The sequence below is a fragment of the Budorcas taxicolor genome, chromosome 20 (genome assembly GCF_023091745.1).
Source record: "Budorcas taxicolor isolate Tak-1 chromosome 20, Takin1.1, whole genome shotgun sequence".
Lineage (NCBI taxonomy): Eukaryota > Metazoa > Chordata > Mammalia > Artiodactyla > Bovidae > Budorcas > Budorcas taxicolor.
The window spans coordinates 13619938-13638215 of NC_068929.1; the positions used below are offsets into that span (position 1 = coordinate 13619938).

Genomic DNA, 18278 nt, shown 5'->3' on the forward strand with positions numbered 1-18278 from the left:
CAGAATCCTAACCACTGGACTGCCAGGGAATTTCCATGATTTATCTTTTTTAAATATAAGATTAGGAGGAAAAAGCACAAATGTTCAAGTATAGTAAGAATTAAGTTAAGCTGTAAAAGAACTTTAATTCAAAAAAGTACTTTGTAAATTTACAGCACTCAACTTATCAGTGTGAATGTTTCATTTCAAGGTTTCTGATGCTGTATCATACTTGATCTCTTATAGACTACGTTAATCAAGTAAATAAAAATCATCTTTAACTCATATCAAGCTTTTAACTTTTTATTTCACTTTCACAACGGAGCGAAATAAAGAGGGATTGTCATTCTCAATTTCCCTGTGAAGAAAGTGGCCGCGTTATATGGCTTATGGTCACATAATGAACTTCAGGTCACATAATGTTGCTCAATAACTTGAACTAGAGCTGGGGCTTCTTAAAATCCTTCCCCTGATATTTGTCCATCATCAGAGATTTGAGATTCTTACAAAAACCATGTGGAATAATGAGGTACATTAAGTACAGCAACGATAATATCAAACACAGTAAAAATTACATGAGAAGGACTTCCCTGGTGGTCCAGTTGTTACAAATCCACCATCCAGTGCAGGGAACTCAAGATTCGATTCCTGACCAGGGAGCCAAGACCTTGTATGCCTCGGCGCAACTAAGCCCATGCACTGTAACTAGACAGAAGCCCACAAAAATCCCACGGGCTGCAACTAAGACCCAACGCAGTCAAACAAATACATTTTCTAAAATAACATGAGAAAATATTTGCAAACTTTCACTCCAAATGTTTTCTTTTAATAATTGTAATAACTAAAACAGAAAACCTCCATTTTACATAACACTCACATGTTGAGAAGGGAGAGTACTCATTTGTTCACAGTTCTGCTGTATCACAACCGTCTCTGTTTTATCAGCTTCCACCTCCTTCCCAGGTGCATGCTTTTCTGCTTTCGTAGTCTCTCTTTTTGAAGCTGCTCTTGGTAAGTTTGGTTTAGGTCTTTTGAATCTACTTCTCACAAAGGGTGTCAGCTTAACTTCACATGGTGTCTGTTCTTGAGGAAGAGATTTGCTTTTGGAACAAGGATTATCAAGCTTTAGGATGAAATAAAGGGGCAGTGGGAGTGGGGTCTTAGGACAACCTTAGAGACTGGCAGTAAATATTTAATTCTAAGTTTTAACAGGAAAGCAAATTGGACTATTTGGTAGATCCTGAAAAACAGGAGTGGTACAATCCAGGAATAAGCCCAGAAATTCTATCATCTTTGCACAAAGAAAATACAGGTTTGTTGACTTAAAAGTATGTGTTACACACAATTTTGTATGTTGGTGAGTCTCACAATCTACTGTCAAAATGACCTCAAACCTCTCCCAGTTTTCCCCCAAACCAGCTTAAAATTTTCAACACTGTGCTACAGATGGTATGTCTTAAAACCTTAGTTTAACATAATCTGCAAAACTTTATATCTTTCTCTTCAAAAGCACACAGACCTATATACTTGTACCTTATATTAACATCTGAAAACTGCTCTGGAACACTTGGAGGTCGCATCCTCTGGTCTTCTATTTTATCAAGTTCAGAAGACTGAGAAGAAATGTTCAAATGACTCAACTGACTTGACACTTCCTTTTCAGAATTTTTTTCTTCTACAGATGTATGAACCACAGCAGATAGCACTTCCCTGCCCAAGTCCTGGAAATAAATCAGCATATATACTGGGTTGGCCAAAAAGTTCGTTCAGATTTTTCTATGAGAAAAGAGCTTATGGTAAAACCGAAATCAACTTCTTGGCCATGTCATACATTTCAAACAAAAGCCTATATATTCTATTGTCTTTAAAAATATAGAAGTTTGGAGGTTTTTCATTTTTTAATAAAATGAAATTTAATTTACAAATGTTGAAACACAGAATTCAGGAAAGTCTTTCTATATATCACACATTATGTTTTTTCCAAATTACAAATGCCATTACCTGTCTAAAAAAAAGTTAGAAAACTAGAAAATGTTAGAATATCTTCAACTTCAATGAACTGGAAACTTTTAATAAAAGGAACTTTTAAAAGTAAAGTGAAATGAGGTGGGGCAGGAAATAAAAGACAATTCCACTGTATGTTCATACCAGCATTAGCACAAATTCAGTCCAATTTCCTATACTCCTTTTATCTAAGAGTAACTTTAAATTGACATTAAGAACACTAACTTCTCCACAATTAAAAAATTTTAGTGATTTTATATGTTATTGGATTTAAGGGCAATAATCCTGGAATTACTTTGATAACTTTTCTCCAAAATAACTATTCAAAAGATATTTTTAAAGGAAAAATACATACTCTCTTAGTCAGTGAAGGCACAGTGCTGGAGTCACCACTGCTGGCCTGCAAGGGATCTGCCTCAGCTCGACTTGAGGTCCCAGTCTCCTCTGGTTCTTTTTCCCTTAGGGAAATGTCTATTTTTTCTATGTTTTTCGAATCTGCCACGCTTTTCTCGATCTCTTCTGATCTGCTTTTCGTCAAGGAAATTTCTTTTCCAGTGTCTCTCAAATCTGCCTCTATTTCCTCAATGGCAGCCACCTTTGCTGATGCTTTCTCCATCAGGAAAATGTCTGTCTGCCCAGTTTCTTCCACATCAGTCTCTCTTTCCCCTGTGGCACTGATCCCCAATAATATCTTTTCCCTTGGGGAAATTTCTATTCCAATTTCTTTCAAATCTATATCCATTTCATCACCTATAGTTTTGACCTCTGAGGCTTTTTTTTGTGTAGATATTTCTCTTCTATCAGTTTCTTCTAGACCTGTCTCTACTTCCTCAGCAGCACCAGGCATCTCTGCTATCTCATTTGGGGAAATTTCTCTCTCAGTTTTTTTCAAATCTGTTTCTACCTCACAAATAGTATCAACTTCCTCTGGGACATTTTCCTCTAGGGACATTTCTCTTCTTTCAGTCTCTTCCAAATCTGTCTTTCTTTCCTCTGTGGCCTCAGTCACCACTGTTATCTCCTCCCCTGGGAAAATCTCTCTTCTGGTTTCTTTCAAATCTGTCTCCATTTCTGCAGTGACATCACTCATTTCTGGCATTTTCTCCCTGGCAAAAATGTCATTTTTTCCAGTTTCTCTTGAATCTGTCTCTAGTTCCACAGAGACATCAATCATTTCTGCTATTTTCTCCCTGGGAGAAATGTTATTTTTTCCGGTTTCTTTCAAATCTGTCCCCATTTCTGCAGTGACATCAATCATTTCTGGCATTTTCTCCCTGGGAGGGATGTCATTTGTTCCAACTTCTTTCAAATCAGTCTTCATTTCCACAGTGACATCACTCATTTCTGGTATTTCCTCCCTGGGAGAGATGTCATTTTTTCTGGTTTCTTTCAAATCTGTCCCCATTTCTGCAGTGACATCAATCATTTCTGGCATTTTCTCCCTGGCAAAAATGTCATTTTTTCCAACTTCTTTCAAATCAGTCTTCTTTTCCACAGTGACATCACTCATTTCTGGTATTTCCTCCCTGGGAGAGATGTCATTTTTCCCGGTTTCTTTCAAATCTGTCCCCATTTCTGCAGTGACATCAATCATTTCTGGCATTTTCTCCCTGGGAAGGATGTCATTTGTTCCAACTTCTTTCAAATCAGTCTTCATTTCCACAGTGACATCACTCATTTCTGGTATTTCCTCCCTGGGAGAGATGTCATTTTTTCTGGTTTCCTTCAAATCTGTCCCCATTTCTGCAGTGACATCAATCATTTCTGGTACTGTCTCCCTGGGAGAGATGTCATTTTTTCCGGTTTCTTTCAAATCTGTCTCCATGTCTGCAATGATAGGACTCATTTCTGGCATTTTCTCCCTGGGAGAGATGTCATATTTTTCAGTTTCTTTCAAATCTGTCTCCATTTCTGCAGTGACATCACTCATTTCTGGCATTTTCTCCCTGGGAGAGATGTCATTTTTTCCAGTTTCTTTCAAATCTGTTTCCATTTCTGCAATGACAGCAATCATTTCTGGTATCTTCTCCATGGGAGAGATGTCATTTTTTTCGGTTTCCTTCAAATCAGTCTTCATTTCCACAGTGACATCACTTATTTCTGGCATGTTTTCCCTGGGAGAGATGTCATTTTTCTCAGTTTCTTTCAAATCTGTCTCCATTTCCACAGCGACATCACTCATTTCCGGCGTTATATCCCTGGAAGAGATGTCTTTTCTTCCAATTTCTTTTAAATCTGACTCCATTTCCTTAGTAGTATTAGTCTCCACAGGTTCCTTCTCCCTTAGTGAGGTTTTCAGTGTTGCAGTTTCTCTCAAAGCTGCTGTCATCTCCTCAGAGGCAATTACCTCCTTTGGTACCTCTTCCTTTGAGGAAATTCCTCTTCTTCCAGTTCTCCTCCCTATATTTGGCTTTGGTTTCTGAAATCGAGTCTTTGGAATTCGAACATCTTTATTTGCTCTATTATCCTCCTGAATACTAAAAAAAAAAAAAAGAAAGAAAGAAAACACACACACAATCAAATTTTAAACCTGTCAACTGAAGATGTGATCATTAAGAAACAACTACTGAAAAATCAGGAACTCTCAAATTAACAAAAAAAATTAATGAAGCACCAGGACTCTTTGGGCCAAATTTTAAAATTAAAGGAGAGAAAAAAAATTCCATCCTTGGAAATTACAGTAAGTTTTAAAAATAATTAAATCTATCAATAAGGTCAATGAGTGAAAGTGTGTTAGTCACTCAGTCGTATACAACTCTTTGCAACCCCATGGACTACAGCCCGCCAGACTCCTCTGTCCATGGAATTCTCTAGACAAGAAGACTAGAGTGGGCAGCCATTCCCTTCTCCAGGGGATCTTTCTGACCAAGGGATTGAACCCAGGTGCTTCGCAGGCAGATTCTTTACTGTCTGAGTCTCCACAGAAGCCCTAGGTCAATTAGAATAATGGCAAATTGGGCCTGAATAGTCTCTCGCTAACTGTCATCCACATCAGTGTTGGCAAATACCTACTGAGAAAGACTCTTCCATTCTCTACTTGGAGTTAAATCAATTTGTATCTGCTATCCCTACCTTTTCACTCTTACTATCCTTTATCCAGACCGATGCCTGGATAAGAGTTAAAGAACTCATTTATATGGTCAGAACTAAACAAGATCTCAAGTAGCTGGATGGAGGTATAATTTGAATAAGATACAGTCTTATGACTAAAAACTAAGTCTATCCCTCCTCACTTTTTAAAAACAATTCAAACTGAGATTTCCTGTATAGTCATTTCTCTAAAAGCTTGTGATTTCATAATATAAACTGGGAATGAAACAAAAGAGAAAATAAACAACATCTTGCAGTCTGCTGAATGCTACTGGGCACATAACAATCATTACCTACTACAAGTACCTTATTTTCCAAAAAAGCAGCAGCACACACTGTTTTGTGCTTTATCATAGTAATAGGTGGTAAAACCAATAAAAATATAGAACTGAACGAAAAACCACCTAGTGACTGGTTAATATTTTGATCTCCTAGGCCTTTTTTTGGTGTAGATATTTCTCTTCTTTCAGTCTTTTCTAAATCTACTTCCTCAGTGGCATCGATCAACTCCAGTATCTTCTCCCTTGGGGAAATCTCTCTTCCAGTTTCTTTCTTATCTGTCTCCATTTCACCTACATTATTGCCCTCTTCTGGGGCATTTGCCTGTAGGGATATTTCTCTTTTTGTCAGTCCCTAAATTTTTTTCAACAGTGACAGGCTGTAATTAATATTTGTATCAGAGATATGTAATAATACAATTGTTCAGCCTTCCCAGGTGGTTCAGTGGTAAAGAACCACTGGCTGCCAGCGCAGGAGATGCAGATTCAATTCCTGGGTCAGGAAGATCCCCGGAGAAGAAAATGGCAACCCACTCCATTATTTTTCCCTGGGAAATCCCATGGACAGAGAAGCCTGGTGGGCTACAGTCCATGGAGTCGCAGAGTCGGGCACAACTTAGCAACTCAACAGCAGCAGCAGTGCAATTGTATGTCTAGGGGCTCCACCCAGACTCTCTATGGCAAAACAGGTTGGGGATATAGGGAGAGGATACAGAGAGGGAAGTAAGAAGCAAAGGAATAGAGAAAGAAGAGAGGAATAAAGGAATTTTTTTGTCTTATAACAGAGACCTTTTGAGTAGTTCAGGAAACCTAGCTTTTACTCATAGGTTAGGTAGTATTTAAATGGGTTCATATAGCTTTAATACAGTATACAATAGGCCAAACTGTGAATGCAAAGATTGGTAAAACATAAGTAACTGCTGAAACTAGATAGTAGGTACACAGGAATCTGTTATTCTGTTGTCACTACTTTTGTGCACTGAATATTCCCAAAAAGAAAAAAAAATTTAAAGCATACTAATAGTTCTGTTGATCTAGTTTGGTATCCTCCAGAGGGGAAATAACAAATACAGAGAACTCTGGCTGTAAAAAGGTATCAATTTATACATATAAGTATTACATATGATTTATATATGTGTGATCAATCTAAGTCTAAAGAAACAAATACTAAAGTAAGTAGCATTTTCACATTTGGATATAGACATATAACTTAATATGCTTCTCAAGTGACATAATTAATAACTTTCCATGTTATTAATAACTCAAGGACTAATTTGTGATGGGTAAAATTCATCAAAATACCCATACCATAAGTGAGAAATCAACATGAAGGCAGTGAGATAAACTGCCTTGAAAGGTGAATGCATGTTTGCAAATATTATGTAACTTGGTAAACAGATAACAAATCAATCTGATTTGCTATTGTTTTTAAAAAATGTTTGATAATTTCTAAAACTTTACATATAATTCAAATATTATATCATCAATAAGATGATGCTTACCTCAGACATTCATTAACAGCCTTGGGCTCATCTGACTGCACATTTTGAAAGGAACTGTCCTTTTTTTCAGGTAGTGATGCAATGTCTTCACACTCAAAATTTTCACATGATTGATCTTCTATCTGTTCAGGAGTCTTAATAAAACAAACACATTTTTTAAAAACTTTTAGGTCTTAGAATGAAATACCCATTTATAAAAGATTTCATTGAAAATTATGTACAATTTGAGTACAAGGAAAATGGTAAACATTTCAAAACTGTAAAATGATATTCAAGGGGCACTTTTTTTTTTCAGGCTGGGCTGTATACCTAACAGATCTTACCCAGGTCCCCAGAAGCAGAAGCACAGAATCCTAACCACTGGATCACCAGGGAATTTCCTAAGAGGCACTTTTTAATGTTTTTTTCTTAAGATATAGAAAATTTCATAAGCCACACCTTTTATCTCATCTCAAAGCCCCTATTCTTTTCTTCCCAGTCAGAAAGCAAGTAATCTGTTAAAATTATTCCTTGGGTTCTGTCTTTCTAAATCTTTTGGATTATTATAATCACATTAGAGACCTTGGGAATTACTACAAAAGAAATTCCAATCTCAAACCATACCAATTTTTACTCTTATCACAAAGATCAGTTATTATGTAAATATCTAAAATTTATAATCTTTGTTGTTGGAATATTATATAGGGAGCTTTTAACATTCTATTTTGTTTAAGTCGGTGTTAAAATTCAGACACCTACCTATATTTTTGAAAGAGAAGTACAATCCTGTAATTCCCTTCAGAAGGGAAGTGTAATCACACCTGCTGAGTGATGAGGGAAAAAGGCAAGTCCAAACATGCACAAGGTAAAAGCAGATGATTCACCATATAAATGCTTAAAATCCACAGAGCTGAGAGCTAAGTGACTTCACATCAGCAAAGCTTCTGGCTATGACATACGGGCATTAAATTTAAAGAACAGTGTAGATAATTGTATAATACTGATGTTTTAAAACAGGAGATGAAAGGAGGCTTAAGTTTTGTTTAACAAAAAACTGGAGGGCATCAGAGTACTTACATTTCTATTGATGCAGGATTCATTTTCATTCTTTTCTATACTGGCACTGGGCTTTTCCTGTGATGTAAGAGTTCCTTTTCTTTCAGCAGCTTTACCTACATTTGGTTTCAGCCTTTGTAATAAGCCCCGCATTAGTCGTGCAGGTCTGAAAGCCTTTGGTTGATCATCTTCCTGCAGACAAGTTTTTTCACTCAAACTAGAGTAATTAAAAAGGAATAAAATCAATGGTTATTCTGAAGTCACATAATTACTTGTATATCACAGAGAGACTTATTTTCAGTACTTTCTCCCAGGTATAAATAAGTACACCATTTGGAAATACAAAATAATTCACAAGTGTCAAGAACACCTGCAAAGATACACATACCTCTAATATCTTAACTCTCTAGAACAGACACAGTCCTAGAAGCATGACAATAAAAACGCATTTTTTCACCACAAAATTGGAAAAAATCTATACCTGACAAGTATGGAATATTATTACCCACTCAGGATACCACTGTGTAACATACACCTTCAGGGCATTAGACACAGATTATGGCATAAATACACAGTTCTGAATCCACTGGTTCAGATTTATATTGGACCAAGACCTATTCTAGTTCTCACTCCACGTTAAATATCCTGTTGTTTTTTTGTTTTTGGCCACACCGAGCAGCATGTAGGATCTTAGATCCCCAACCAGGCACTGAATGTGTGACCCTGCAGTGGAAGCACAGAGGCCGAACCACTGGACTACCAGGGAATTCCCCTAAACATGCCCTTTTGAAACCCCTTGCTATAAATAAAATTATCCATCATCATACTTCTTAACCATTAATTTATCTAACAAGATCTGGTTAACTAGTGGACCCACACCATAATTTATTTAAGCATATTTATTATGCTTGTAACATCAAGCATAAATAGCATTATTAAATATTTCAACAATCCCTATAATTAAAAATGGACTTAATTACACTAGCTGAAAATAAAATTCAGACATTAGGAAGTAGAAAACAAGCCATTACAATCATTCCTAAGAGTTACTATTTTTATCCTATTTCCTAAATACTTACTTAGATACAGTGTCAGGTTCTCGGTTCCCTTTCTCTGTATTCTCCATTCCAGAAATACCATCCTTTTCCATGGGACTCTACAAATTTAATTTTTATATTTAACCTACTTAACATAAAAACTTTTAATAAATAAATAAGTGGAAATAACAAAATTTCTCTTTTTTGTACTTCTAATTATTAGAAGAGTTGTTAAAATCATAAACACAGATGAGAACATTTTAAACATATAATCTTATACATTACTAATAGAAGCACAAATTGATATATCCTTACCAATATCTATCAAGAGCTTTAATAATGTTTATATTCTTTGACCCAGTAATATAATTTCTTAGATGCTACTCTAAGAAAATATTTAGACAAAGACTTAAGTTCAAGGATGGTCACTGGAACATTATGCAAAACAGCAAATACTATAAACTGACAAATATCCAATAATGAATAAACGGTTAAATAAATTTAGTTACACTCACTGATAGAATATTATGAAATGATGAATTCACTAAAAATCATGTTTTCAAAAGACATTTAATGATGTGAAAAAATATTTATGAAACATTAAAATACCAAAGTATACAAAACTGAATTAACAATACTACTCAACTTTGTGAAAAAAAAGAAAAGTTGGAAGGATATATCCTAAAACGGTTGCATGGGATTAAACAATTAATTTCTATTTTAATTTTTACATAAGTCTGTATTTTCCCAATTTTCTAGAACTTAAAAACATCTTATGAGAATATAATAATATAACTACATTATAAAAAGTATGGAAAGATTTCACATAAAAGGAAAAAAGCAGACTAAAATTCAAAGAATTATTTTAGCAAAAATAAAGTATTTTTAATAATATAATACTGGCAAAGATATAATGAAGCAAACATTCATAATGCTTATAGAAATGTAAATAGATTTTTGGGGGGACCGCTGCATGGCTTGTGGGTTCTTAATTCCCCAGGCAGGCAGTGAAAGCACCGAGTTCTAACCACTGGACTGCCAGCAAGTTTCTAAGATTCTTTCTTTTTTTTTTTTTTTTTTTGACTGTCAGTTTGTTAATACATAACAAGAGCCAAAAATACATTTTAAATACTATGGCCAAGTAATCCCTACCACCTCTAGAAATTTATTCTTTGCTATTTACAAAACTGCTTTTACTTATGGAGTTAAAAAAAAAATGGAAACAACCTAAACACCAAGAAATGGCAGGTAAAGTAATAATAATGTTCATCTGATGCAGCTATTAAAAAGATCAACTAAAAACAGAAAACAACTAACCCCAAGAGAGTATAAATTAATAGTTTCAGAGAAAAAAGTTTTAAATGTAATATATGTTATAACTAAAAAATACAGAAATGTTTATTTTCATAAAAAGAGAAAATCTATAAAGGAAAGACAGAGGAATATATCTGTGTTTAGAAAAGAGAGTTGTGGGTATAATTTCACTATAGCTGGTTTAAAAAATACTTGTAATAAAAATCTTATATAAGTAAACAAAAGATAGCTTTATCACTGCTAAGGTTGTTCAAAATGATATATCCAACATTCTAAAGAAAAGGTATGAGGCTAGTGAGACAATTTATTAATGTGTGAATTTCTTATATCTTGGCTTTATTATCATAATAATAATTACAAGTTAAACATTTGTAATTCCAACTACTTAGGAAAAAAACTTTATAATTTAAATTTCCATTATGCCTCTTACTCCATACCTTTTCAACAGGAGTTTCTTTATGTAAACTCTTGTCCTCTGCATCTGTTTTACCTCGAGAAAGAACTGATTTCTTCCCAATTGCCCTCGATAAATTGGGTTTAGGTCTCTGGAGTCGTCCTCTTGTCATTGGTTTAATAGTTTCTGTTTGATCAGGTTCCCTAGAAAATTAACATCCTTCAAATTTTACCAACATGCAGACATATTAAATAAACTCTGGAAAATTCTTTAAAAATTCATTTAGAGCTAGAAAAGAACTCTTTTAAGCTTACTTACAATAAAAGTAGCAAAGAAAACTGAACAAGAAGAGCACTGAAGGGTTACTAATTTGTTTTATCAGATATTTATAATACTCAGCATCGATAATTAAAATATTGTGGCACTAATACATGAATAACAGATAACTGAAACAAAAAAAAAGATAACTTGAAAATACATAAGATTTTAGCATACAATAAAGTTAGCATTTCAAAATAGAATGAAATGAACACAAAAGTAATGTATCTTTTCAATAAATATTCAATTAAATGGTGACAGGAAAACTAGTAATACTAGGGAACAAAATAAAATAAGTTTCATCCCTTGCATTGTACTTGCAATATATTCCAAATGAATCAAAGATTTAAGTCAAACCACAGAGAAAAAATGAATCAATTCTTTTATAAATCTGAAACAGGATAAGCCTTTCTAAAACTTGATTTAAAAATCAGGAAATCAGGAGCCATAAGAGGAAAAAAAAAGAAAAGGAGAAAGAGAGAGAGAAATCTGACAATATAAAAATAAAAAGTTTTTACATGGCCAAAAGATATGTTGCAAGTCAAACTACAAACCAAGGCATGTTTTACAACTCATATTACAAGAATAACCTCTCTAAAATGTAAAGGCCTCCTACAAAATAACACCAATAATAACTCATCAGAAAACTGGACAAAGGGTATGAATTCACAAAAAAAAATAAAAATAAAGATAGGTTTGAAATGTGAAGAGATGCTCAATTTCACTCCCAATGAGAAACGTATTGAATACCAATTAAAAGTAGAGCAAGTAAGCACAAATGTGAAAAGATATTAAGAATCAGAGACTCTAAGGGGAATCATATACAAATGTTCATTATTCCGTTCTTTTGACATTTCGTTAGGTACAGAAAATTTTTAAATAAGCAACTGAAGGGAAAAAAAATAAAAAAATTACACATGCCTGGTCAAAAAGGAGGAGAAGGTAGATATATCATACTGAGACACTATTTTATTTTACAATCTATCAAGACTGGCAAAAATCCAAGTTTGTAACACTGTTGGTAAGGGAGACATTTCTTATGTTGTTAGTGGAAATATAAACTAGAATAACTCCTAGGAAGAGCATTTTGGAAGTATCTATTAAAATCACAAATGTATATAAATGTACACACACTCACATACAAATATATCCTTTGGGCTAGCAATTTCATGTTTGAAACTTAACCTACAAATACACTGCACAAAGGTGAAAGAGCAGAGGTATAAGTTTCTAAGCACTGCCTGTAAAAACAACATATAGAGTCATCAGCAGGGCACAGATAATATAAACTGTAATTCATCCATACAACAGAACAGTATGCAACTATAAAAAGAATAAAGAAGGCCTTTATGTAAAGATATGAGGATATAAGACAAAAACTTGCAAAACAGCAAGTATACTATGCTACCACTAAGTTTTTGAAAAGAGTAAAAAAAAAAAAAATGTACTTCGTGTATTGGTATTAGCTTTAATGTCAGTTTTTTTTTGGTTGTGTTTTCATTTTTTAATCTCTGAAAGAATGTCAGAAATAAGTAACACTATTTACTTGTTAGGGTAAATGGGGCCATGGTAGAAGAGATACTTCACTGTATAACTTCTTGTACTTTTGAATGTTTGAACCCCAGGAATATATTGCCTATTCCAAAGACTAGTTTCTATTTTTATTGCAAAAAAATAAGTCTTGGGAATTACCTGCAGTCCAGTAGTTAGGACTTTGCACTTTTACTGTGGAGGGCACAGGTTTGATCCCTGTCCGGGGAACTTAGATCCCACAAGCCACTCAGCCAAAAACAATTTAAAAAAACAAATAAATTTGATTCTCAATGTGACCATGCTTTACTGAAAATAAAAATTCATAAACTAAACAGCTTTTAAGCCCATCAGAGGAGTTATAAAGGAGACAAAAAGGAAATCTGAATTTTTCAGATATCTTTTCAAAGGAAAAGTCTTGCAGTGCTTTTATTGTTTTTACTGAAGGTATTAATTTAACCACTATTTTCACACTAGCAAGCATAACACATAATCTCTTTAAAATATCAATATCAAAATCTACTACTTTGACCAACAGGTATGAAAAATAACTCAGACCAAGTAAAAGTTAAATCTCACAGCAAATATTTAGGTTTCTAAATTATTTTGGAATTTCATTGTAAGTTACCACTTTGCTGTAACTCCTATAACTACTATATATCAGATATAAAAGATAATCTTTCTGTAATAAAATATAAAAACTTTGATGTCCCTCAGGCCACAGTACAATTACATACTAAATGGTCTATGCTGCTGCTGCTAAGTCACTTCAGTCGTGTTGAGAGGGTAACAGGCATGAAGGCCAGGGGTCTCCAAATGGAGGAAACAGCCTGCAAGTGTCAGACATTTTATCTCTCTTAAGTGGCAGGAGGAAACAAACTAGAGATCTTTTTTCCTTCTCTAGACAAATTTAAAAGGAGGTTTCTCTTAAAATTCGGTGTTGCCATGACACCTAGTTTCACCTGAAGTTAACTATTCTCAAACCTAGAGATAACCAATGCCTTTTTCTTATGGAAATGTTTATCTTAAGCTATGCTAATGTACTATGCATTTACCCCCAAACTCAGTCTTCAAGTCGGTTCCGCCTTTGGGGCTCAGAACATACTTGATAAACCAGTATGTTATGCTCCGATATTGTTCCTCTAATCTATGTAAATGAAGCTATTTGTATGGTGATCTGCCCTTCTTCAAGATTCAAGTTAATCCTTTTATGGCCCAAGATAAACCATTTAGTGCCAAGATTATCCCAAAATACATCTTATGGGTGAGGCGCCTGGTGCCATTCTAAGTTTTGAGACATTCCTTTCTTTCATTAACATACTGCTGGTGACTATATAACATCCAGCTGAAGACTAGCAGTGGGGTACTCTTTCTGCCCTCTTCTGATGCCTATGTCAGCAGCTTTCTCTATCTCCTTTATACTTTAATAAAACTTTACTACACAAAAGCTCTGAGCAATCAAGCCTCGTCTCTGGCCCCAGATTGAATTCTTCTCCTCCGGGGGCCAAGAATCCCGGCGTTGTGATTCAACAACAACCTTTCAGTGTCCGACTCTGTGCGACCCCATAGACGGCAGCCCACCAGGCTCCCCCGTCCCTGGGATCCTCCAGGCAAGAACACTGGAGTGGGTTGCCATTTCCTTCTCCAATGCATGAAAGTGAAAAGTGAAAGGGAAGTCTCTTTCAGACTTGTCAGACTCTAGTACCCTCCTAATCCCTTAAGAAAACAACATTATCATCAGTTCTTAATGACAAATTATCAAAATTTTAAAAACAAATTTTAAAATCCTACCATGTGAAATACTTACAGTGCTTTATCTTTTAGGTCAACATCTCTCTCTTCTGTACAACTACTCTCAGCACTATTCACCCCACACAATGCTCTAATGCCACCTTCTGATGAAGGCAAGTCTGAAGTGTTTGATTCTGCAGTCTCAGTTGCTACTGATATGACATCTTGTTGACTATGAAGCAAATGAAAATACATTGGGAAGAAGAACCTTTTAGTAATAGACATCTTCTACTAAACATTTAAAAGATTTTTTTAAATATACAAAGTCAAAATTCTGAAAGATGATCCTTCATATCACAGGATAAACAAAACGGGTATTTTGGTTTCTCTGAGACCCTTCCTTGCACCATGTTATTAAAACACTGTACCTTAGGAGACAGTAACAGCCACAATGAACAGAGTAAGTGCTCAAGAAGTTACAAAGTGAAAACCTCTTAACTACACGGGGTTCACGAATCAAATGTATGTGTAAAGTTTAGGAATTATCTCATTAAAATGTATCATCGGCAGTCCTTCACACAGTACTACCGCATTACCCAAGAGTCGTGGAGATCAAGGATGCAGTTCCAGTGCGCACAAGCTGGAGTTCACGGAGCACCACGGAAGGAGAGGAGTGCTGCACCGGGAAGCCTTTCAGCTAACGGTAACATAGACAATGACTACCTAGTGGCCAGCATTCAACCTTAACACAAATTCACATTTAGCCATGCTTTATTTTTGCTTTTTTTTTTCCTACTGGGTGTTTCTCTTCCCAGTGCTCCTTGTATATTCTTTTTCAGGTTAGATGTTACATGTAAAACCTCATAATCAGCAACTTGTGTTTTACTTCATGGAGATGTTTGTCAATAGAAGTATTTAATGTTACTGTAGTTGAATTTATCAATTTTATCCTTTAAACTTTGTGCTTTTTATGTCTTAAGAAATCCTTGACATCACAAAAATATTTTTCTACAGTTTCTCTTAAAAGTTTTAAAGATTTGCTTTATATATGTCATCTTTAATCTCTGAAAGTTACTGCATAAGGTAAAATAGGGATCTACTATCATTTTTTTCATATCTAAACACCATTTAATGAATGATGAACTCAATCTTTACCTGCTAATCTCTTTTTTACTGTACATATTTCTTTTTTTTCTTATCTATTTTTATTGAAGTATAGCTGACTTATAATATTGTTAATTCCTGTTACTCAACGCAGTCCATGGGGTCGCTAAGGGTCGGACACGACTTCACTTTCACTTTTCACTTCCATGCATTGGAGAAGGAAATGGCAACCCACTCCAGTGTTTTTGCCTAGAGAATTCCAGGGATGGGGGAGCCCGGTGGGCTGCTGTCTATGGGGTCGCAGAGTCGGACACGACTGAAGTAACTTAGCAGTAGCAGTAACAAAGTGATCTGGTTACACACACACACACATTTTCTTTTTTTAATATTCTTTTCCATTATGGTTTATCATAGGATATGGGAGATAACTGCTAATGCTACCTCTGCCATCTATCAGATTCCTATATTTCTCTTCCTAGATTCTACATCCAGTTCCTCTCAGTCAACTTGTGCTTTTCCAGGACCACACTTTTGATTACTCTAGCTTTAGAATAAGCCAATACATTTCATCTCCAGAGATGTTTCCCAAAATTGTCTTTACCATTCATGAGCCTTCACTCTTATGGACATAACAATTATAGAATCAGCTCTCTATTTTATAAAACCAATAGGATTTAAACAGTCATAACAGGATTGTTTTCCCCCCTTAAAAAAAGTCATCAGTATTGTTTTGTGCATAGTCTACGAGGTTAGTTGCGTGTCTGAGATGAAAACTTAGATATCTGTCACCCAGCAAGTTAAAGACCTGAGGTCTATGGCTTGTCTTCAAAGAAACTATTAATCTTCTGAATTGTGTGAATAAATTGGCACATGTGCATACATGTATTTTACATGACAACTGTTAGGTAAAGACGACCAGGACACCGAAAAGAGTGTCTGACAGGCTTTAATGGGGAAGCGCTCCCGGGCGGGGTTCCTGGACCCGAACGAGGCAGGTCAAGGAAGTCCAGGCCCGGTCCGTGTTGGGGGTGGCTTTTATATGTTCGTTGCGAGGGATGGTCAGGCTAGTAGGACGGGGGTTCGGATAGGTCGCCAGGCCGAGGCGTCGCGGGCTGACAGGTCCTTCTACGTGGCTGGGGTGGGGCGGCTTTAGCTGGTGAAGTGTGCTGTCATTGGTCCCCGGGATCTGGGAGGCTCCTTCCGTTAGGGACTTCCCCAGCAGGCAGGAGGGAGAGGAGGGGCGGCCCATCATGGGCCCCCAGGTCTGGCCTTACAACAATAAGTGGTTTTCATCAGATTTTTCAGAAAAGGGTATACACAGACCAATGGATCAGAAAAAACAGCCCACAAATATACCCACGTATATATGATTAAATGGTCTTTGCCAGGGTGCCAAAACTACACAATAGGAAAAGGATGATCTCTTCAACAAATCATGTGGGAAAGCTAGAAACACACACACACACACACACAAGAAACTGGACCTTTATCTTACACCCAAAAATTAACTCAAAATGTATTAAAGATTTAAAGGTAACATTTTTTCTTCCCCTTTCTCAGCTATGCTACACAACTTGTGGGATTTTAGTCACTGGACTAGGGACTGAAACCAAGGTCCACCGCGTTAAAGGATAAAACTAAAAACTCTGAAACACCTTTTAAGGTGCTTTAAGGTGCTTAAACCTTAAAGAACCCTGATAAAACACCTTCAGGGATAAAACTAAAGGAAAACAGGGGGAAAGCTTCATAAGATTGGTACTGGCAATGATTTCTTGGACATGACAGAAAAGGCACAGGTGAGAAAAGCAAAAATAGACAAGTGGGACTATGTCAAACTAAAAACCTGCTGTAGAGCAAAAGAAACAATCAAAAGGCAAAAGGCAAACTGCTGAACGGGAGAAAAGATATGTAAACTATGTATCAGACAAGGGCTTAATATTCAAAATAGATAAGAAACTTCTACACCTTAGTAACAGAAAAACAAATAGCTCCATTAAAAAACTGGAAAAGGGTGCTTCCCTGGCAGAAGTTAAGGCTCCGCCCTTCCACTGCAGGGGCAGGGGTTCAATGCCAGGGACCTAAGACCCCACCGGAGGCTGCAAGGTACAACCAAAAGAGAAATAAATAAACATTTTTTTAAAAACTGGAAAAGGAATTGAATACACATTTCTCCACAGAATATATACAAGTGGCCAACAAGTATTTAAGCATTTAAAGAGCTCAACATCACAATCATCAGGGAAATACAAATCAAATCTGTAAGTTATCATCTCACACCTATTAGGAGCTATTATATTAATTTTTTAAATGTAATTAATTTAAAAATATATATTAATTTTTTAAAAATAAAATAATGCAGGTAAGAATGTGGAAAAACTGGAATACTTATGAACTGTGGGTGGGAATGTAAAATGAAGCCACAATAAAAACAGTATGAAGGCTCCTCAAAAAACTTAAAGCAGAATTATCATATGATCCAGCAATTCTCCTTCTGAGTATTTATCCAGAAGAACTGAGAACAGATCTCTTGGAATTTTCTTCAATTTCAGGTTTACTGCAGCATTATTCATTATAACCAAAAGCTGGAAACACTGTAAATATTCACTGACAGACCAACAAAGAAAGAAAATGTGATATATACCTACAAAGGAATATTATTTGACCATAAAAACAGAAATCTTGTCATATGCTTTAATATGGATGAACCCTGAAAACATTATGCTAGCTGAAATAAGCCACTCATAAAAGGACAAATATTATGTGATTCCATGTATTTCAAATATCTAAAGTAACTCATAGAAATAGAAAGTAGAATGGTGGTTACCCGGGCCAGAGATGGGGAGGAAACAGAGTTACTGTTCAACAGACAGTTTCAGTCATGCTGTACAACACTGCTCAGGTAACAGCTTCGCACATTTTAAAACCTCATTTAGAAGAGTAGATCTCATGTGTTTTTACTGGG

General features: G+C 35.5%; 1 protein-coding gene across 1 annotated transcript in view; it reads right to left on the reverse strand.

Annotated features, from left to right (window-relative positions):
* The window catches only part of BDP1 (B double prime 1, subunit of RNA polymerase III transcription initiation factor IIIB), a 78507-nt gene that overhangs the window by 36401 nt on the left and 23828 nt on the right, over positions 1-18278 (reverse strand). The window contains exons 12-19 of the mRNA XM_052659257.1: positions 14289-14444; positions 10677-10836; positions 8968-9044; positions 7910-8105; positions 6854-6987; positions 2339-4460; positions 1513-1700; positions 857-1079 (exon numbers count right to left, since the gene is read on the reverse strand). Of these exons, the coding sequence (XP_052515217.1) occupies positions 857-1079; positions 1513-1700; positions 2339-4460; positions 6854-6987; positions 7910-8105; positions 8968-9044; positions 10677-10836; positions 14289-14444 (3256 nt within the window). The remainder of the gene's footprint in view (positions 1-856; positions 1080-1512; positions 1701-2338; positions 4461-6853; positions 6988-7909; positions 8106-8967; positions 9045-10676; positions 10837-14288; positions 14445-18278) is intronic.